General features: G+C 42.3%; 1 protein-coding gene across 3 annotated transcripts in view; it reads left to right on the forward strand.

The window, feature by feature from the left end:
- The window catches only part of CHN2 (chimerin 2), a 299,494-nt gene that overhangs the window by 274,477 nt on the left and 1,918 nt on the right, over nt 1-23,099 (forward strand). For all 3 annotated transcript variants that reach the window (XM_060632800.3, XM_060632802.3, XM_060632803.3), the window contains 5 exons: nt 9,711-9,795; nt 14,056-14,229; nt 17,371-17,448; nt 19,853-19,990; nt 21,887-21,992. In XM_060632800.3, coding sequence (XP_060488783.1) covers nt 9,711-9,795; nt 14,056-14,229; nt 17,371-17,448; nt 19,853-19,990; nt 21,887-21,992 — 581 coding nt within the window. The remainder of the gene's footprint in view (nt 1-9,710; nt 9,796-14,055; nt 14,230-17,370; nt 17,449-19,852; nt 19,991-21,886; nt 21,993-23,099) is intronic.

The raw sequence follows: 23,099 nt of genomic DNA on the forward strand, positions 1-23,099 counted from the left end.
TTATCCAGCCCGAAATGTCCCTAGTGCCAAGGTTCAGAAATCTTGATGGCTGACGGACACAGAAAAGCACAACTTTCTCAAGTGTAGCGCGTCACAAAAAGCACTTTCTCTTTCTTACAGTCTAGAACCTGATCTGAGCTGATTACACACTTGGATGGGGTCTGCGCTGACCCATCGAAACACACTAGTTATGAAACCACGAGGGAATACTGCCTTCCAGATTCAGCAGATGTGAGACAAACAACATCCTGCTCATTTAGAGTCAAGTCAGGGGATACTCGCTGAACGCCTGAGATTTTTCTTGACAAATCTGGCTCTTGTTTGCACTAAGTGGCCATTCCTGGGCTACTTGTCAAACACACCTTATCTCCCGTAATATCATCTTTTTCTGTTTGGTGTGGTTTTGGAATCCCAGGCAGACCATGCCCAGTATAATGGTCTTGGACCGACATTCTTCCTGTCTGGGGTATTTTCTTCCTGTCTAGGGTATTTTAGTTACTGCCTTAAAGTTGGCAAAATGTCCTTTTTTCTGAAAAGATATTCTTGAAAATCAATAAACTTCACAGAATGGAAAAAGCTGATCAGTGATTTTTCAAGATACGGGGTATTTCGTTGGGAGAGTAGCCATCATAACTCAACCCTAAACAGAATGCGTTCAGAGAGTGACCTCAGCCTTACATCTAGTCTACTGTTTAGAGATTGCCCTTGCGGACCCAAAAGAAAATTGAACAATAGATCAGCCATGAAAATAAACAGTGGCCCATCACAAAGAGGAAATTAGGCAGTGGGCCTAAAATAATGTTTAACTAACTTTACATTCCCCTCTGTCCCCATTTTGTTTTATTTCTGTGGGAATGTGCATTTGTGGGGACACAGAAGTTTTTTGCTATTCAAAAAATGTCTGTCTGCATTTGTTTGGCTGAAGAAATGAGATCAAAGGCGGTGGGGATGTACTGATGGGAAAGGATGTTGGTAAATATGGGCAGGGCCAATAAGCATTAAATGCAATTTTGATATGCATCATTTTTTTTAATATTGCTAAAAAGTGAAATTTTAGAAAATCTATGGCTGGAATATCCTGTATTTTCCTGAAGCATTCATTAGGCTGGTTTCTATTTTGTCTGTGTAAAGTAAACAGACAAATTTATATAAAATTATACATATAAAATTATATATATATATGTGTATGTGTATATATATATATATATATATATATATATATATATATATAAAATTATAGCTAGTCTCCTAATTTCTAAATATTCTATTTTCTTTATTTTTTTAGACATTGTGTTTTCATTTTTACCCCAAGGTATGGAGATATTTCCCACGCAATTTCTTACCCACTGGAGATATTCCAGAAAAAAAAATTGTCACCCCTTTTTTGCATGACCTTTCAAAAACCAAGCCCACCCTCACTGGCCTCTGGCGATGCTGTTTCCTATTCTTAGAATGTCCTCCCTAAGCCATCTGCCACCCCAGTCCACACAACTTCCCCACTAGATTCCGTCTTTCCCAGTCTGGTGAAGTCTTATCCATCCTTGAAAACTCCGTTCAAGTATCATTTCTCCCCCAGACTTCTCAGGAAGAATCTATTGTAATCTCTGTTATACTGCCATAGGATCATTATTTATGTTGCCTATTTATTCTTACAGATGAGATCTTTGAGCGCAGGGAGGTCTTTCCTCCTCTGATCCATCAGACTTTGTATCTCCAAAGACTAGTACAGTGCCAGGTTCAAAGTAAGCAGTTGGCATGTAAGTCTGAGATACACGAGTGAATGATGAGTGGGTGGACAGGTGGATGACATAGGAAATAATTCATCTCTCTGACCTCCTTTTCCCACTAATTTGTAAAGCCACTTCTGAGATACACCAGTTTTCCATGGATGTGTGACTTAGTGTCTGCCCTTTCTGCTCTATGCTACTGGTCTGGTGGCCCATCCTGCAGTGTTTTACTTTTTTGTTACTGTAGAAGTCTTGGTGTATGGCCAGAGGTATTTTCCTACATTCTTTTACTTATTCAAAATCATTGTGGCTAGGGGCGCCTGGGTGGCTCAGTCGGTTAAGTGTCCGACTTTGGCTCAGGTCATGATCTCAGGGTCCGTGAGTTCGAGCCCCACGTCAGGCTCTGTGCTGATGGCTCAGAGCCTGGAGCCTGCTTCGGATTCTGTGTCTCCCTCTCTGTCTGGCCCTCCTCCACTCAGGCGCTCACTCGCTCTCTCTCTCTCTCTCTCTCTCTCAAAGATAAACATTAAAAAAAAAATAAAAACAAAATTATTGTGGCTAGCCTTTTCGACTTTATTCTCACGAATTTTAGGACCATCTTGTCACGTTTGGTGAAAAGTACCATGGAGATTTTGACTGAAATTATATTGGATTTATAGACTTTTGGAGGAGAACTGACATATTTATCATACTGAGTATTGCTGTGCAAGAATATAGACTATCTCTCTTCTTATTTATGTAGTTAATGTCTTTAGTTATTTGCTAACTATTTTAGATTTTGTTGTAAATGGAGTCCTTAATTTTATTGTTCAATAAAATGAGGTATTATTTATGCATAGTAATGCTTCTGATTTCTTTATGTTGCTCTTATATTAAGGAAACTTGATGGCCTGTTTCTTCTTTCAGTTATATATTTCTTTGTCTTACTTTATTATGCGGGCTAAATTCTTCAGGATAATGCCCAAGAGAAGCATTCATAGACCGCCCTATCTTTTTGCTGACTTTGAAGGAAATTATTCTAATATTTCATCTCTAAATGTGATGACCATTATGCGTGTGTCAGAGATACCTTTAATCAACTATTTTTAGGAGAGTTCCCTCTATTCCTAGTATGCGAAGTGCTATTGTTGTGAATGGATGTTGAATTTTATTGATTGTTGTATTCTAATTTTTGAAATGATTATGTGGTTTCTCTCTCTTGTTATTGTGGTGAATTCTAGTGATGTGTTATCTACTTTAAATCCCTGAAATAAGCCCCCCTTGATATGACATTTTTTTAAATATAACACTACATTCAGTAAGATCTTTTTTAAAGGATTTTTACATTTATGGTCATAATTGAAATTGACCTATAATTTTACTTTCATGGTCTGGTATAGTATTTGAGTCAAGATTATATTAGCTCATAAAGCAAATGCTGGACCTTTTCTTCTTTTTTTTTCTCCTCCAATCTGGAATAGTCTATGTTAGTTAGAGATGATCTATTTGTTAAATATTTGAAAAAACTTAAGAAAATCATTAGGGGGGCACCTGGGCGGCTCAGTTGGTTAGGTGTCTGAATTCAGCTCAGGTCGTGATCTCACAGCTTGTAAGTTCGAGCCCCACATCGGGCTCTGTGCTGGCAGCTCAGAGCCTGGAGCCCGCTTCGGATTCTGTGTCTCCCTCTCTCTCTACCCTCCTCCACTCATGCTCTGTCTCTCTCTGCCTCAAAAATAAATAGACATTAAAAAAAAAATTAAAATAAAATCATTTGGGTTCATTAACTATTTGAGGGTAGATGCTTTACTACAGATTCAATTACTTAATGGATATAATTGAATTTGGGTTTTCCATATTAGTTTGGGTAATTTTTGATAATTTACACTCTTTACAAAAATTATCCATGTCAGGGGTATCTGGGTGGCTCAGTCAGTTGGACATTGACTCTTGATTTGGCTCCGGTCGTGATCTTATGGTTCGTGAGTCCGAGCTTCATGTGGGGCTCTGCACTGACAGTGTGGAGCCTGCTGGGGATTCTCTCTCTCTGCCCCTCCCCAGCTTGTACTCACGCTTTCTGTCTCTCTCTCTCTCTCTCTCTCTCTCTCAAAATAAATAAACAAGCATTAAAAAAAGTATCCACATCAAAAAAGAAAATTATCAATGTCACAAAACTTTTAATGTTTTTAGTATAAAGCTAGTATTCTTAAGATTTATATTTAGTATCTTTACTGCATTTGCATTTATGTTCTCTTTAGCACTTGTGTTTTTCTTCTCGACCAGTCTTGCCCAAAGTTTGCCTATTTTATAAATCCTTTTGAAAATCACCTTTGACGGGCGCCTGGGTGGCTCATTGGGTTAAATGTCCTACTTCGGCTCAGGTCATTATCTTGTGGTTCATGGGTCCAGCCCTGTGTCAGGCTCTGTGCTCACAGCTCAGAGTCTGGAGCCTGCCTCAAATTCTGTGTCTTCCTCTCTCTCTCTGTCCCTCCCACACTCATGCTCTGTCTCTCTCTCTCTCTCTCTCAAAGATGAATAAATGTTAAAAAAAATTAAAAATAAATCACCTTGGAGGTTTTTTATTCTTTTTATTTTATCTTTTCTTTCTATGATTCTGTTCGGCAATAATCTTTATTATTTTGTGTTTTACTTCATTATTTTTCTAGCTTCCTAAATAGTATGCTTAGCTTATTAATGTTAAACCTTTAAAAAAATTCCAACCTGTACTCTTTAATACAGGCATTGAAAGCTTCTATACCCCCACAAGGAGTGTTTTGTCTTTCAATTCCAAATATTTGGTAATTTCCATTAAGATTTTTTCTTTGCTAATTTTTTAGAATTATTTTAAATTTCCAAATATACTGGGGTTTGGCTATTATTGATCTTTAATTTTATTGAATTATAGTCATAATATGGCCTGTATTGGGTCAGTTCTTTTCTGTAGGTTGAGGCTTGCTTTGTGGTCAGTTTGTGTACACATTTCTTGCATTTTTTAAACAGTACATATTCTATAAATTATTGGATATGAGGTCCCTTTTGTATCCAGTATGTTAACTTAACCTATTTGATCTATTAATTTCTGTGAATAGATGTTAAAAATCATTATGATTATGGGTTTGTCAATCTGTCTTCGGTTTCTTTCCACTTTTACTTTATATTTTTTGAGACCATGTTGTCATGTGCATAATAGCTCAGGATTATTATATTATATCTTTAGGGTAAAATTAAATCTCTAATCATTATATAATGACCATCTTTATCACTAATAAAAAAAGTATAAATTTTATATCAGGACATTTGTTTGGGATTTCTGTTGGCTAGCATTTGCTAGGCATGTTTTTTCTATCCCTTTGCTCTCAACATTTCCATTACATTATGTTCTGAGTGTGTTTCTTGCAAAGGCTTTTTGACTATCTGCAAATTTCGGGCTTTTATTTGGTGTTAGAGCCATATTTGTTGTGATTAGAGATAAATTTTTCACACACACCCCATTTACTGTGCTTTTTTTATTGCTTTGTTTTCTTCTTTCTTGCTTTTCATTGGATTAATCAAATCTTTATTTCATTTTCCCTTAGGCATTTTATAGATTCCATTCCACCCTTTTTGTGTATACTCTAAAATCTAATACATGTGTAATTAACTTAAAATCTTCCTTACTTAGTTAATGAGTAGCTCTACGTACATATCCCAAATGATGAGAACCATAGAATGCTTTGACTTTTTAAAGCCCCTCCTATCTTCCATGCCATTTTTTCATTCTGTTTTTCAGTGCCCTGAAATTAGTCATCTTGTTATTGTTTTATGCAGATAGAGCTTGATTAGATTGACCCCTTGCTCACCATGGCTTCTGGAATCCTGTTCTTGCCACTAGGTTCAGTATGCTTCCTGCAGACATATATACCCCCTAGTATTTCTCTGAGTAAGGATCTGTGAGTGAACACCCTTGGCATTTGTCTGGAAAATACTTTTATTTTATCCCCACTCTGGAGTACAGAAGTTAGGTTGGCAGTAATTTTCTCTGAGCTCTTTGATGAAATTTTTCCATGACCTTCTAGCTTCTTTGTGCTGAACAGAACTGTTTTCATCATAATTGCTGTCCTTTGGCAAAAATAACTGGGTTTTTGTGTGTTTTTGTTTTGTTTTGTTTTTAGGATTTTGATTGTTCTTTGGTATTCTGCAGTTTCTTTAAAATCTATATAGGTTATATTATCTTTTTAATTTACCATGTTTGAGACTCAGTTAGCTTTTCTGAATCTGAAGATGTTGTGCTTTTACTGATCCTAGAAAAACCTCAACTCTTGCTCTTTTTGAATATTGCTTCCATGTATGACCTAAACCTCAACATCTCTCAGCTTTTCAAGATCATCCTTCCCTCACTCCCTCTGCTCTACATTTCCAACCTCTTGTACCTATTGAATCAATCCCGTCAGCAAGTGACCATGCCCTAATGTCTCCCATTTTTTACTTAAAAAAAAAAAAAAAAATTCTCCTTGACCCAAATCTCCCTGGGGTCCCTGGAGCTATTTTGTTGCTCTGCTGGACATCATAGCCAAATTTCCGGACAAATTTGCCTACACATTTCTCCACTTCCATACCTCCCATTTATTCTTCGTGTCACTTGAGTGTAACCTTTGCCCTCACCGATGCAACGAGACTGTTCTCACCGAGGTTACTAGTAACTTCGTGTATCTGAATCAGTGTTGAGTCCTCATCTAACTGGAAGTCTTCCCAGCATTGAACACGGTTGACCACTCCTTCCCTAAAATACTGTTCACCCTTTGGCTTTTGAAGCACTTGACTCTCTTGGTTCTGAGTGTTGGAGCACAGAGGGCTTGGGTTGAGCTCTATTTTCTTCACTTTCTGCTCTCCATCCCTAATAGTTTTTGTCCATTTACACAATTTTTTTTTATTTATTTATTAAAAAAACATTTTTTTTTTAACGTTTATTTATTTTTGAGACAGAGAGAGACAGAGCATGAACGGGGGAGGGTCAGAGAGAGGGAGACACAGAATCCGAAATAGGCTCCAGGCTCTGAGCCATCAGCACAGAGCCTGACGCGGGGCTCGAACCCACGGACCGCGAGATCATGACCTGAGCTGAAGTCGGCTGCTTAACCGACTGAGCCACCCAGGTGCCCCAATTTACACAATTTTAATTACCATTCATTTGTCAGGGGTGAGCCAAATGTACACCTCCAGCCCTTACTCCTCTGAGCTATTGAATGTGTGAATTCCTGCTCTCAGGAATTCAAAGGCTCCTGCTCGCCTTTGAACTTAAATTGTCCAGAGCTCAGTTCTTGAATTTCTCCCCCAAAAGGGGGTCTTCCTTATCTCAGCAAAGGTCATCACCATCCACCTGGTTTCTAAAGCTAGAATCTAGGAGTCATTCTCCACTCCTCTTTTCCTCCAAGAGCCATGTTTATTCTATTATTAAGTCTTATGAATTCTGTCTTTGAAATATATCTCCAATCCATCCACTTCCCATCTCCACCTTCAGTACCCTGATCTTGGCCTCGACCATTTCTCAACTTGAAGAAACTACTACCTGGTTTCTGAATCTCTTTCACTACAAATGTTCTCCCATCCGTTTTCAAGATGGTGGTCAGAACATCTTTTTTCTTAAAAAATCATCTTCCTACTTAAAGTCCTTGAAGAGCTTCGTATTGGACCTAGATTAAAAGAAAATCTATACCCGTTACTAAAACCTTTAAGGCCCTTTCCTACCTTCGGCATCATCCGAGTTCTCTCCCTCGCTCTGGTGTTCTGGCTACCCGGGCCTTTAGTCCTCAGTCACAGCAAGCTCTTTCTCTTGCAGGGCCTCCTAGCTTCCTTCTGCCTGGAATGTTCTCCAACCCTGCCCCCACCAGACCGGCTCTTCCCCTCTTTCAAGCAGCGCGAGGTCACTTTTCAAAGAGCAGCCTTCCCCACCACTGTGGATAACCCCGGGGGCCCCTCTTAAGTCTCTCTAGTCACAACCTTCCTTTTTCTTTTATAGTCCTTTCCACACAGTTTATTCTGTTGATCTGGCAATTGCAACAGTATATGAACAGCCGACTAACTTTGTTGCCGTTATTAACCACAACGTCCCTTTAGAGTCTTTCTAGTAAATTATGAAGAATCCTTGGATTGCTAAATTTAGAAAATGCTCAACTACCAATAGGGTCGACCCCCCTTACTGAGGGATTCTGTTAGCACCACGTTGAATCTGAGCGAGCCTCTGAATGAACCGTGGCATTCTGGCTCTGCGAGAGGACAAGCACTCCTTGGGATAGATTCTCTGCATTCCTACAAGGAGGCCTTGTCATATCTTAGCGTTGTTTCCTTACAGCACATTTACCCATTTTTAGTAAAAACAATTCCGAGAGGTGTTTTTTTTTTTTTTTTTTTCCATTGTTTTTTCAAAGCAGAAATAGTATACTGGGCAGTTTGCAAGTGATAAACTAAAATACCAAAAGACTATTATAACTTAGCTTTGTTGCATAGAAACCATGGTCATAAATTGTTCTTTTTTTAATTTTTTTTTTTTAACTTGTGTGCACTCTCTCAGCCTTTACAAATCTGTGAGTTCCAGTAGAACGGAACCAGATCTGTTTTGTTTGCCATGTTATATATACCCAGTTACTGGCATAGATAAATAAATAAAGATCTCAAAGTGATGCTTTTTTTCAATTTCAATTTTAATTTTAAATAAACCCTGCATTCAACATGGGGCTCAAACTCATGACTCTGAGATCAAGAGTTGCATGTTCTACTGACCAAGCCATCCAGGAGCCCCTGATGTTTCTTCTTCTTTTTTTTTTTTTTTTTTTTTTTTTTAAGTAGGGCTCTGATGAGCATCTTCCCAAACGGTATCCATAGTTGTCATCCTCCTATCTTTTTGTATTAAATAAAAATAGCATACTGGCCTCCCAGTCTGCTAAAGGAATAATATCGTCTGCATTTCTTTTATTTGTCGATGGAGGCTTACAACTCGGAAAGTCCTTTGCAATGTCTCCTAATATTTTAATTTTGTAAAAGTAGGTTTGTATATCTCCAAGTAGACTGCCTGTGGTGGGTTTTGGCTTACCATGGCCACGTCTGCTTTCAAGGAATCTCCTGGTTCTGTGTCTTGAAGTTCACTGGTGTTAGAGGACAAGTATTTTTGTTTTGTTTTTGTTTTAAATCGAGACTTCACACACGGTCTAGTCGCAAGAGGACCTGTACCTGAATAAATAAAGATAAAACCATCCTTACTTCATCATATTCAAAATATTTAACTGTCTGGGGTGCTAACCAAGAAGACTTGTGCCTTGGCCAATCAGAAAGGGCTTTCGGTTTGCACACCTGTAGGCCACACCTGGCCATGCTGAATCCAGACCCTGTCTCTGGGGAAGGCAATTCTATAGACCCAGACCCTACTGGTAACCTTCATGTTCAGCCACTCCTCTCTTTTTAATGCCTGGTTTGGGGGGTTGTTTGTTTTTGTGTGTGTGTGTGTTTGTGGGGTTTTTTTTTTTGAGGGGGAAGTGGCTCAAAGACTTCAAAGCTTTTAATCTTCCCATAATCATGTCTTATTTATACCTGCCTGGATATTCTACAGATGGAGAAACTTTGGTCAAAAGGACACAGTAATTGAGTTCTGCCTTCCAGAACTTGCTGAGCTAAATGCAGGTTACAGCGACTGGCCCCGGGCTATCTTGGGTTTGTCCGCGCGGTGCCTTGTTAGGGGTGGTGAGCGTGTCGTTCCTTAGCTGATGGCACGGCCCTATAATCTTACTGGTGCTGTACATTCCTTTCTGACTCTGTCCTAGGGCATGGTGGGTCATAGAGGATTTTCAAAGACCGAAGCATATCTGTTTTCTCCAGTCCGTTTGTAACTCTGCCTCACTGGAAAGAAAAGGCCCAGTTAGGGAAGCTCACTCCCACCGAGGTCGTCGTTTCTGGACGTCGTCCACGTGTGTCACGTCTGAGGCCACCTGCCTTCAAATAACTCAATGTCCTGACATTTTTCTTCTTTTGGGATCACAGGTCCACACGTTCCGAGGCCCGCACTGGTGTGAATACTGTGCCAACTTCATGTGGGGGCTCATCGCCCAAGGGGTTCGGTGCTCAGGTAAACAGAGAACGTCCTTCATCCTTTCCCATGTATATAAAGGGTCGTGATGTTGAGCTGGAGATCATTTCTCCAGAGTTGGGAAACAGACTCCGGTGAGCTCAAAAGTCTAGCTTTCTGGAAGGTTCAAGGCATCTCTCTGCTTAATGGAGAGACTGTTCTAGGTGTCTGCTGGAATGAGAAGGAACATCTCATGTTTATGTAAGAAAAGAAAAAGATCCAAGCAAGTCCATTTTCTTATGCACCTACCTGCCACCCAAAATAGGCAGTAGCCCTTATGTAGTCCAATTCCAATGGAATTGCAAGGTAGAAAAACCACATTTCCTTCCCATCCCCACTTTGCTACAAAAGGCAGGGCATAAAAATAGAAATACTAGTGTAAACATTTACCACTTACCAGGCATTGAGCTAAGCACTTTCTGCTGATCATGCCACACAGCGTCACCAAAAGACCTTAAGGAGTTGCAATTATTCTCCCCATTGAATAGATAAAGACACCGAGGCTTAGAGGTATATGTGTTAATTGCTCTCGGCCACATAGGAAGTGGCGGAAAATGGATTCAGCTCCGGAACCCATTCTGTTATCAGATTAGCAGTGCAACTAAAGAGCTTGATTGGACGGCACGTATGTTCAAAGCACTCTGAAATCCTCAGTATTTTTCCACCTAGAACTGGACACACACGCCCAGTGCTGACACGTAGCTAGCGTATAGCAAGTCTTACTACAATACGGCTAACAAAAGAGCAAAGAATTGCCAAAGTAATGTGTAAGTGGGTCTCCTAATTCGTCTCGCCACACTTTTTCTGGCAAGCAGTTCTGCCAGGAGTGAGAATAGCCTCTTGTGGTATTCTGATTGGGTTTACCAACACCATGACTGATTTCTTCCCTTGCTAGGGCATGAGTTTTAAAAATAATTCTTATGGGGCATTTAAAATAACATATGCTAATGACACTGTACTTCGCCATCCTGCCCATTTTGGTTCACAGGACTGTGGGAACTTCCATCCTTTCTCTCCTTTGCTTCTACTGTGTAGATACGACAATCAGTGGTAGTGTACCTGGATGGTTCAGGTAGTGTTTGTGTAAGTGGTTTAACGCTACCTGCCCCCATCAGAGATCCATGCAAGCGGCAAACAGGCTCAGAGGCAGCCTCTCCAGGAACGTTCCAGATACCCCACTTCATACAAAAGTCTTACTGGGAGTTACAGAGCATCTCACGGCTCAACCACTGAGCAAAGTGGTGGAATATCTAAATTACTCAGTGGTCATCAATTCAGGCTGTCCAGATTATACCTACCAGAAATATCCTAATTGCTGGTATTATCCAATTTGAGCAGCAAAGTCCGTCCAAAGTCAGTAAGTATTACAAGAACACAACTCTGGAATTTGGAGTAGCTGTGAATTGCAACTTTCTCTGGGATAAAAGCATTTTTTTTTTTCTGTTCTTTTTTTTTAATAAAACATATTCTGAGGTTAAAAGGTTAATATTCTCCAATGGCCACTGTTTGGCCTCGTATTTCCACTGAGCTGCAGGAAAACTCAAAACTGCTCATTAAAGGTTAGGAATAGCCATCACTGCCTCTCAACTCTCTGTATTTTACATGTTTTAAACGTTTTTTAAATGAACTAGACCTTATTTATAGCATCTGGAATTGTAGTCGTTTGCAAATACTGAATATTTTTATATGTTATAAAACATCTTAATTTTAATAAAATCTCCGTATTTAACTCTACAGAAACACACTGTTGCTTCAGATCTTAAAAAGAGGTTGATAAGGAAATTACACATAGGATTATCATGTAATCCAGCAATTCCCCCTCTGGGTCTATACCCCACAGAACTGAAAGCAAGCATTCAAACAGATATTTGTACACCTGTTTTTATAAGAGCACTATTTACAATAGCCAAAAGGTAGAAGCAACCCAAATGTCCATCAAAAGATAAACCAAACGTGGTGTGTCAAGACAATGGGATAGTATCCAGCATTAAAAAGGAAGGGACTCCTGTCTTATCCTGTAATATTAATAAACCTGAAGGACATCATGCTAAGTGAAAGAAGCCAGTCACAAAAGGACAAATGCTAAGGATTCCACTTATATGGGGCATCAACAGTAGTCAAATTCAGGGGCACCTCAGTGGCTCAGTCAGTTAAGCATCCGACTGTGGATTTCAGCTCGGGTCATGATCTCACAGTTTGTGGGATTGAGCCCCTCGTCGGACATCATGTTAACAGAGTAGAGATTGCTTGGGACTCGCTCTCTCTCTGTCCCTCCACCCCGCCTCTCAAAATAAATAAAATAAACTTGAAAAAAAAAAGATAGTCAAATTCATAGAAATAGAATGCGGTGCCAGGGGCCAGGTGGAGGAGGGTCTGAGAGTTAGTGTTTCATGAGTGCAGAGCTTCAGTTTTGGAAGACGGAAGTTCTGGAGATGGGGAGTGGTGACAGCTGCACACAGTGTGAAGGTACTTAATGCCCCTAAACTGTACACTTAGAAATGGTTAAATGGTGAATTTATGTTACGTATATTTTATCACAATGTTTGGACATTGTTTTCTTTTTTTTTTTTAATTTTTTTTTAATGTTTATTTATTTTTGAGACAGATAGAGGCAGAGCATGAACAGGGGAGGGGCAGAGAGAGAGAGGGAGACAAAGAATCCGAAACAGGCTCCAGGCTCCGAGCTGTCACCACAGAGCCCGACGCGGGGCTCGAACTCACAGACCGTGAGATCATGACCTGAGCCAAAGTCAGACACTTAACCAACCGAGCCACCCAGGTGCCCCTGGACATTGTTTTCGATGAAATTTATAAGAACAGAGCAAAACTTACGAAGTGAAATAATAAGAGCTGGCCAGGTAGCCTTGTATTTTCTCTAACACTTGCCATTTCTTTTATTTAATTCACATGTAGTGTTCACCACACTTTAGAGTTTACACAGATTAATTTAGGTGCTTCTAATGATAATCCTAGGAGTAGGTGCTATTATTGTCCTTATTTTATAGAAGGGGAGCCAAACAAGAAAACAAACCAATTCTGTTTGGTTCCATTTGCTCAAATTTACATCCAACTAAATAGATCTGTCAAAATATTATTGAAGTTTACTTGAGCTTTGATGAATTTCTCATGCTGATAAAGCTAAGATGATTAAGAACTGGTTTTTTTCTTTGGAAGGAACGTAGATAGAACTCAGCCTAAAAATTACATGAAAATCATGTAATGCTTTTCAAAAATCATTTTTTGATGATTTTATCAAAGTTCAGATTTTCTCAAATCCTTGGTGCGGTTAAGTGCTTTTTTTGTTGTTAAACAGCTGATTATAACATTCATTATTATGTATGTGTATAACATATATGTGCTTTGACTAGACAGCACATCAACTTTGAACAACTTCAGCATTAGATTTTTATTTTCCAGAATGTAGACTGTGTCTTGTTAGAGAAATTCTGTCAGTGGATACCAACTGCTAACAAAGCTTTTAATGTGTTCGTTGAACTTAAAAGTACCTTTTCAGCTTTGGATCTTGATATGAGCTTTATAAATAATTACTCTAATCATCACATTACATGGCATTGTTCTAAATTGTAAACTCTCAAGTACTCCCACCGGTATCTAGTTAGACATTATTTCTACTCACAGATGTCAAAATAAGGTAAGTAGAAAGAAAAATGGCCTACCCAAACTCCCAAGAAGGGGAAGGTACTAAAAGCTATGGGCAACTCTCCAGGAAAGGGGAAGAAGTTGCCAATGGCCATGGGTCCACAGACCAAAGATCAGAGATTCCTTCAGAGAGAGTAATCATGTCTTCCACAAAAGGAGCATCCAGAACTTTAGGAAAACAACCTAGCACAAGTCCTAGGTGCCCTTTATGAGCCAAGACGAGCTCTGGGAATTCAAACCCAGAAGTCCACACATGGACCCAAAGGTTCCAGCCCCAAAAAAGAAAAAAAAAAAAACAAAACCACACACACACAGAACCTAGCTAATCACCAAAACTAAACAATCTCAGCGAAATGTTCTATTCTGATGGTCCAGCAACAGAAAGGCTAAATGAGAAAAATGGAATTCTCTAAGAGTTTTGTGAGTAAAGGTGGATTTCATACTCATGTTGTAGAGAATATCACCTCCAAATGGGATGGGTGTTCCAGAAAAATACAGCAAACCCTTGGGTGTTTTCATTTTTATTTTTGGTAACATATAATTTGTGTCGGGCTTTTACAAAAGGGCCAGGCAAGGCTAATGTGGCTTCTTTGTTTACAGACTGTGGATTGAACGTACACAAACAGTGTTCCAAGCACGTTCCCAACGACTGTCAACCTGATCTCAAGAGGATCAAGAAGGTATACTGTTGTGACCTCACAACACTCGTAAAGGCTCACAACACTCAGAGGCCCATGGTGGTGGACATATGCATACGGGAAATCGAAGCAAGAGGTTTGGAAAAAACTCCTTGTTATGTGATTTTGTTTTTACTGTTTATTTTTACTGTTGTCAAGGAAACCTTCTTATAGTTGTTAAATTGACTCTCTCTCCACTGTTGAGAGAGCATGTTGGGGAAATGGCCTACCCCAGCACACACACATACACGTGCATACACACGCACACAAATAAGCCAAATCCAGCCAACCACATCAGTGCTGTTTTGTACCCAAACCTTGTATCTATGCATTCAACATGTTTGCTAAGCTATTTGTTATGTACTACACATTGATATAAAAGTCACAGTTCTCACCTTCCGGAAACTGACACTGTAGTATGCAGATCAGAGGGGTAGGGGCGCCTGGGGGGCTCAGTCCGTTGAGCGTCTGACTTCGGCTCAGGTCATGGTCTCATGGGTCATGAGTTCAAGCCCCGCATCGGGCTCTGTGCTGACAGCTCAGAGCCTGGAGCCTGCTTTGGATTCTGTGTCTCCCTCTCTCTTTGCCCCTCCCCACTCACACTCTGTTTCTCTCTCTTTCTCAAAAATAAATGTTAAAAAAAAAAAAAAAAGAGGAGTAAATAAATCAATGTTGCAGGTGTGTGTATTCAAAACACCATGTAGTCTCAGAAGACATTTCAGTGTTATTTGAGGACAGTCCAGGAAGGGTTTATGACAGAGGTGAAGTCTGAATGGAGTCTTCAAAAGTGACCCCATTAAATAGGTAAAGAAACTGTTGATCAACACATACGTTTCTCACCATATAGAAATTCACCGCTCGTATTGCTTCTGTTTATTTTAAAGAGGAGAGTGAAAACATTAAAAAGATCTATGATCTAAAAAGATCACTCGAGTGAAAACTCAAGAAGGCAGAGAAGATAGAAACATTTCCGTGAAAGGGTTTTTCATAGTATGATTGAGTCCTATTTTCCTTTATTTGTGCTTTGTTGGGCTACTTTGCAGTTACCAAAACTTCAGTGATATGGTGGATCAAGTCTGGTTGGGGAGAATTTGGACTGCTGGGTGTAACGTGGATAGTTGGACCAGGTATAAAGCCCAGAGGCTTTAACCATTTTTGCCATGTAGGGGCTCTGCTATCGTTGGGATCCGTTATTGTGTCCAAACTGGCTTAGTGTGATCTACAGATATTTATGCATTGGCCAACTATCCCATTCTTTCCCAAACAAAACAAAACAAAAGAGGACATTATAGATTGTTCTCCCAAGCCTTTTAGAGAGAGGAAATCATTCCCTTTTCCACGCAGGATGAAAACTATAGCTACTCTGTTCCCTTAAGACTAGCTCATTTAATCTCACATTGTTACGAAATGGCTCCTGCCTTTGACTGCTCTAGCTTTCAGAGTTCACTGGGTGCTTTGGGACCTGGTGAAGGTATTGCTGCAGGGGTTGATCTGGATAAGAGTTGAGAAGGGGGTGCCCTGACTCTGGATGAGTAGCTGGGAAAAGCATCCCTGGGTCCTGTTGTTCAGAGGGCTCTGCAAGTTAGGGTCAGAGCACCAGCCTCTCTGGAGCCTGCACTCAGGACCTCAGCTTCTCTGGAGAAGCTGGTATCATCCCGTAGTGATCCTCGTCAGAGGCGACTGATAACACGGGCAGAGTTACCGCCGTGTCTGATGTCTGAGGTGTCCGTGGGGAGCATAGCACTAAGCATGCCTAGTACAAGAGTTACAATAGCACAGATTAGGACTGTAAGCCCGGGGAGCCACAGCAAAGGAATTGGAGCCGCAGGCATTGGCATCCTGCACGTGTGAACAGAACCAGAGAACGGGCTGGAAGAAATTCACATGACTCCCATCCCCAGCTTTGCTACCACCTCTGCCAAAGTCTCATCTCATGCCCCACCCGTAGCAAATTCCATATTGCAAATGCTCTTTCGTGGCCATTTGTTTCTGCGTGATGTGGCCAAACAAGAAGGCCACATGTCATCGCCTGTGTCACGTGCAGATTACAACCACAGTGAGGCATGCTAACCTGTACCGCCAACTAGAACACGATGACTCCAGTCCTCTCTCATCTTGTGGACCAACCCAGTTAATCAGTGTGGCAACCTGGGCAACCATACTGAGTCAAGTTCTGAGACTGAGTGGGGTTCGGTGGGAGGCGGAGCTGAGGTCAGTGAAGAAGGTCTCTGACAGTCCGGGGAGAAGGACCGGCAGGATACATGTCATGCATTTGTTGTCTCTGATGCGGACCTGATACAGACCCTTATATATGGCAGAGAGCATATACTTGATAAATATTTCCCAAATGAAGAATAGGAAAGTACATACTCATACGCAGCGAAGGTTCCTGTTATCAAGACCTTGACAGAGTATATTGCAACAACTGTAGAAGCTATTTGTTCGCTTATTTTTGCTGTAGTTATAGTTTGATAGCAGCTAGTTTCTTACATGCAAGGTCTGAGATCTGGCCCTCCCTCCTTTTGGATACTTTGGGGACCTGCCTGGGCCTTAGAACATATCTTAAATCAATAAGATCTAGGAGCAGAAACCACATCTTTTTCTTAGCCCAAATATACGGTGATCAAGTTTCCAGAATCATCACTCAAATTTTATTTTTCGGCACCTGTGCGTATGATCCTTTATTTGAAGGTATAATGATGAAATCGATTATATTTAGTTAAACATTGAACATATAATATTTACGATTAAACACAAAAGGCTATAAAATTTAGACCGTTTGAATAAAATCAGGACAATATATATCACACAGAGGTGCCCGTGGATGTATGTATACCTAGCACAGCACTGCATGCAGTATGGCACATGGGTTAAGATGATGCTGGGGAGACAGCGGGTTGCTGCCTGAAGCAGTGAAATCAAATCCACAAGTCTGATGAACAAAGGAAGCACCAAGGTTGATGAGAATCTGAAACAGGGGTTCACTTTGTGAAGCCAGGCAGGAAGAAGACCAGATCCCTGTGAGGTTTCCACTGCAGCGCAAGCAAATGAAGACAGAGTTGCCTGGAAACTGAGACGGGCAGGTCCGGCGACAGCATCGTTCAGTGTGACAGTGTGTAATATACAAGAGCACTGACTGTATTTTTCTCATTTATAGCACACGGTGTATATATGAAATTAGAGTCCTCTGCAGATGTTTCAGGAAGTTAAAGTCTCTCTGTTTCCTTTTCCCCCACAGGATTGAAGTCGGAAGGTCTTTACAGAGTCTCTGGGTTCACCGAACACATTGAAGATGTCAAAATGGCATTTGACAGAGGTGGGCTTTGTCTTTCTTGAACGCCAAATGACGCATCCTTAGCGTCCTTTCTTTTGGAACCACATTTTATTCATAGTGGGAATGGGTTTCAGAGCTACGGAGAGTTGTTGTTCAAGAAACCAAGGAGTAGTCGTTTACAGATCACATAGTTCTCTGCCTTTCTGAGGGAAGCGTTTCCTTAAAAGTTGTGGACTAGCGATCCCACGAGTTTAAAATCTTTCTTGAATGGGCAGCCAGCGTTTGGTGCCATTATGGCTCTTGATTTGATGTCCAACATTCACAGACAGTCCACATGGCACCAGGCTGTCCTTCTACATCCCCAGCTAAGGATCTCAGTGGCTCTTCTCTTTCTCCCAAAACTCCAAAGAACAGAGCATAGGGATGCGGATGTGCCCAACACTGAAATAGGGGAAGCCAGTGGAAGTTTAGGAGGTAACCCCTTTTGTTTATAACTGTGACAGATGTTCTCTAGGCCACATTCTCTCTTAGGTCGGAGAACTTGGGAGCTTGTTAAAAGTACGGATCACCAGGGTCCACCCTGGGGACTCACTGAGAAAGCTAGGTGAACCCATGAATCTATATTATTAATTTTTATTCATTTTATTGAAACAGACAAACAACAACAAAAAACCGTTCACCCATTTTTCCCACCCCTCACTGCTCGTCTCCTCCAATCACCAATATGTTCTCCGTATCTATGAGCTTAGTTTTGATTTGGTTTGGTTTATATCCCGCGTATGAGAGAGACCGTAGGGTGTCTCTTTCTGTCTTATTTCACATAGCCTAATCCCCTCAGGGTCCATCTGCATTGCCACAAATGGCAAGATTTCATTCTTTTTTATGGCTGAATATTCCTTTTGGTATAAACACATCTGCTTTATCTGTTCATCCATCAGCGGACACTCAGGTTGCTTCCATGTCTGGGCTTTTGTGAGCAATGTTGCAGTCCACGTGGGGGTGCACGTTTCTTTCTGAATTATGTTTTCATTCTACATTTCTACCGAACAGTCCAAATAATTGTAGTCAAGCCAGTCAACGGCTGGAACCCCTGGCCTACCAGAGAGAACCTTCTCTCTGTAGAACAGACAAGGTCTCTGATGATCCAGCGGCCATATCTGTTCAGGCTCATGGCCCATTGCTCCTTCCCGTATACTTTATGCCCCAGCAATACTGAAGTGCACCTGTTTTCATGAACAACTGCCTTGGCTCACGTGGTTCTGTCCATCTAGAATGCGTTCGCACCTCTGCCTGGCAAACGCTTACCTATTAATCAGGTGTCAGCTCAAGGGTTTCCTCTTCCATGAATCCTCCCTGAGCACCCCATGCTGACCTAAAGAGTCTGACTGCCCTTTCCTGGGCCCCACCCACCCCCATGTTTTCACATGCCTCCAGCTGAGCAAGCTTCCCACTTCCTTGTAACTACTGAGTTGCATGCCTGACTCCCACTCCGACTTAGACCTACAGAAAGGGAATATGTGTCTTTTTCTCTTTGACTCCCCAGGGCCTAACAGTGCCTAGCACATGCCAGATTCTCAGTAGATATTTGTTAAATCTGTAAATAATGGGATCAGGTGACCTATCTGCTATACTCCCTGTTTTCTGTTCCTTACCAGCTTTTTTTTATCCTCAGAACCAAATGTGATGAGACATTTGTTCTTTCGGTTCTCTAAGTAAAAGAAAATGCTAATCGTCTCGAAATGATTGTAACTTTAAGTCAAAAAGTGTCTTCAGAATGATTGTCAGAGGGGCACTTGGGTGGCACAGTCAGTTGAGCGTCTGACTCTTCCCTCCCCAGCTTGCACGCACTCGCTCAAAAAAAAAAAAAAGAATGATTGCAAAAAAGGTTAAAATATAACATTACCTATACATGAAGGAAGGTCAGAGTTTCCCAGATTAAAGTCCTAGGGGCAGAGGAGACAGAACCAAGAAAGAAGAAACGTCACGAGCCTGAAAGAGACAATTGAAACTGAAGATATTCAACTCTTCCTGTTGTGTCTGTGATCTTCAAACCCAAATCCAAAGAATCCTGGTGCAGCTATATAAAAGCTTCTTGATTTTTTTAAAATTATTATTTCAGATTAGATTGCTATTCCATTATGAACTTTTGTGTCTGGAATATTAATTACTATGTTAAGTTTCTTTTTAGCAAATTACCAGAGGCTGGGGCCAAAGAACGACTTTCGGTCAATTTTACTACCCTTGGCTACACTTGCGCTCAGACCCAAAATCGCTCTTCCCAAACTTCTGTTACTTCCTGCATGTTAGTGTTCTTAGAAGCGAGAGTAGTCAGCTGGACTTGTACGGGCACGTTGCATCCACGTTGGATCGTTTCTTTCTTTGTGGGCATGTGTTAACTTGGCAAAATAGGTCCTAATTAGGAATTGGATCGTTGATTGTTTTTCAGACGGTGAAAAGGCAGATATATCTGCCAACATCTATCCAGACATAAACATCATCACTGGAGCCCTTAAACTGTACTTCAGAGACTTACCCATTCCTGTTATCACCTATGACACCTATCCCAAATTTATCGAAGCAGCGAGTAAGTATCGAGAGCTAATCTTTTATTCGTATCAAACCGTTAAGTATCATGCTTTTCACTTCGAGAAAATCGGACTCGGAACTCTTTAAATTACTGCCTGAGCACCTGCTCTGCCAAGAGAGGGCACAATGGTACAGTTAACAGAAAACCAGGCATGGGGCGCCTGGGTGGCTCAGTCAGTTGAGCGTCCGACTTCGGCTCAGGTCAAGATCTCGTGGTCCGTGAGTTCGAGCCCCGCGTTGGGCTCTGGGCTGATGGCTCAGAGCCTGGAGCCTGCTTCCGATTCTGTGTCTCCCTCTCTCTCTGCCCCTCCCCCGTTCATGCTCTGTCTCTGTCTCAAAAATAAATAAATGTTAAAAAAAAATTTTTTTTTAAAAGAAAACCAGGCATAGTTCACCAGCTGAGTTGAACCAGTACCAAGCCAGCCACTGAGCTGAGAAATGGTGCCAGGCAGTTGTCTCTCCACACCGTCGTCACTTCTCTCCTGGGCACCCGCACAGTCAGGGGCTGTTCTATGTTGAAAGCAAGAATGTTCCGGTAGTAAAAAATCCGGTGTTCTTCAGTGAGGACTGTACGGATTAGCTACGTTCATCTGTGAAGCAGACCCCCACTGCTAATCGATTGAAGTCATGCCCCCAGTTTGACCCGCTGGTGTTGTTCGAAACTGATCATACACCGAGAATCTACCGTGTCAAGTACCGTGCTGGGACCTCTCGATAATATCCTCTAGTTTAACCTTCTCATCCACCCCATGAGGCACACTTCATAATCCCATTTCACAGAGCAGGAAAGCTAGGCTCAGGGAGCTGAGGTCATGGGGCCAGGGAAAGAACACCATCGTCCTTGGTCTCCCTTCAGCCCACAGTTGCTCATTTAGCGTGTGGCACGCGAGTTGACTGGTGTCAGGAGAGAGGACCATTCTGGGGGGAGGAAGGGTGCTGCCCTCTGCCCAGCAACATAGTGAGGAAGGGGAGGTGCAGATGCTAGAATGCGTGACATAGAACCCAAACACACCGTGAGGAATTGTTCATAAAAACTGTAACATTTAAAGGTAAGTATAATAATAAGATGCCTGACGGGCACAAAAGTGGGCAGGCTGGGATTAGTGCAAGATGTCCTTTCCTGCGGAGCTATGGCCCTATTTCCTGGTAGGAGCATTCTCCTACCCAGGAGAATTCTCCACGCTTACCCAGGAGCATGGGTCCTGGTGGTCCTAAGTGGAGAAGGTTCTGGCAACAGAGTGCCCTCTGCCCCAGGAGGAACGGCAGGGGAACGTTTCCTCGAATGGCTGCCAGTACCTATTCGAAAGCAGAAGCATGCACGTTTCCTCCCTTTCCTGATAGACCTAGTATCTACTTCCTCACCTGGACTGTCCAGCGGGGTTAGCCACGCCAGCGCTTGGGTGAAAAGTGCCACTGGTGCAGGCTGAGCCGGCGGGCTCATCGGCCAGCGCCCTTGTGTTGTAGAGTGTATTCAGTTATGGAAGCCTGCCAGGAAGACACTGTCAGACAACCTCAAGAGAACACTACCATGGGCGATCCAGCTTAAATCAAAGCTCGTGACAGTGAGCTCTCTCGTAAACCCAGCTTTCAGAGGACGGGCAAAGCGCCGTTCCTGCCACCACGAAACACGTACCCGACTGCAGACTCCAGGTCCGGCCTCCTGTCCCCCACCCAGTGCACACTGAATACAGGTGTGGTTCCCACCCTCCAGGCCTTTCTGGAATAAGGCAAGACACCAACGAGTCGCTTAGTTTAAGTGAAATGTCACCTGAAATTGCATGAACTTCTTAGACTTCCCCTCCATCTCCAACCAGAACAAACCAGTCTTCTGGTTACTTCTCTGAAAACGCGAATGTCTCAGCACTGCACTAATGCCTCACATGGGCTGTTACAGAAATCTCCAATGCAGACGAGAGGCTGGAAGCCGTCCATGAAGTGCTGATGCTGCTGCCTCCCGCCCACTATGAGACCCTCCGGTACCTGATGATCCACCTCAAGAAGTAAGCCAACACCCCCTCAGCACGTCCTCCACAACCCCTATCTGCCTGGGATGGTGAATGCATTAGCAAGGGTTCATAAACTTTCTCCCCAACCCACTGAGGGGACGGACCCTCTTTTGGCAGGTGGGGGGGGGGGGGGAGGGTCTAGCGAAGGCAGCCCCATCTGTAACTGCTAGAACCCTCTCTGTGCCTGGTAGTGCTCCACACACTTGACGTGTGTTATCTCTGTGAGGTGGGGGTTGTTAGGGGCCTCAGGTTACAGATGAGATTGTGGACGCTTAAGGGGGTAAAATAACCGATGTGAAGAGGTAACGTGAAACCGGACTGAAATCCAGGCAGGCTGATCCAGAGCCCACAGTCTGCCTTAGCCATTTGTCCACACTGCGTCCACATCTGCACGGGGCCTCCCACACCAGCCCTATCCTCTGCGTTCTGTTCTTTCTCTTTCGGCTCATTCTATTTCTGGACTCCTGAACTGCCTTGCTTCTGGGCAGGCCCATTCCCCACCATGATCACTTGTTTTTCTTGATGTATTAGTGACCGATCACCAAGTAACCAATCGCCCCAAAAGTTGTAGGCTTAAAACAATAGAGATTTATTATCTCACAGCCGCTGTGATCAGGAATCAGGTGTGGCTTAGTTGGGTGCCTCTGGTTCAAGGTCTAGAATGAGGCTATGGTTGAACTGATGGCCAGGCTCTCTAGGGGAGCATCCATTTCCACACTCACTCACAAGGTTGTCGGCCGGATTCAGTTCCTCAGAGGCCGTGTGACTGGAGCCCTTTCTTGCTGACTGTTTGCCGGGAGGACCCCCTCAGTGCCCTGCCACTTGAGTCTCCCCATGGGCAGCTCACAAAATGGCAGCTGGCTTCCCTCAGAGCAAGCAAGAGCCCCCAACATGAAAGATACAGTCTCTCTGTAACCTCATCTCAGAAGTGACATTCAATTGCTATTTGTTGGAAGCCACTAGGTCCAGCCCATACTCCAGGGGAAGGGATTAGACAAGAGTATGAATTCCAGGAGGCAGGGATCACGGGCAGGGGGCCATCACAGAGGGTACGCACCACAGACAGCTAGGCACTGCATTATCTGTGTGACAGCACATAAG

Source organism: Panthera onca, chromosome A2 (genome assembly GCF_046562875.1).
Source record: "Panthera onca isolate mPanOnc1 chromosome A2, mPanOnc1 haplotype 2, whole genome shotgun sequence".
Lineage (NCBI taxonomy): Eukaryota > Metazoa > Chordata > Mammalia > Carnivora > Felidae > Panthera > Panthera onca.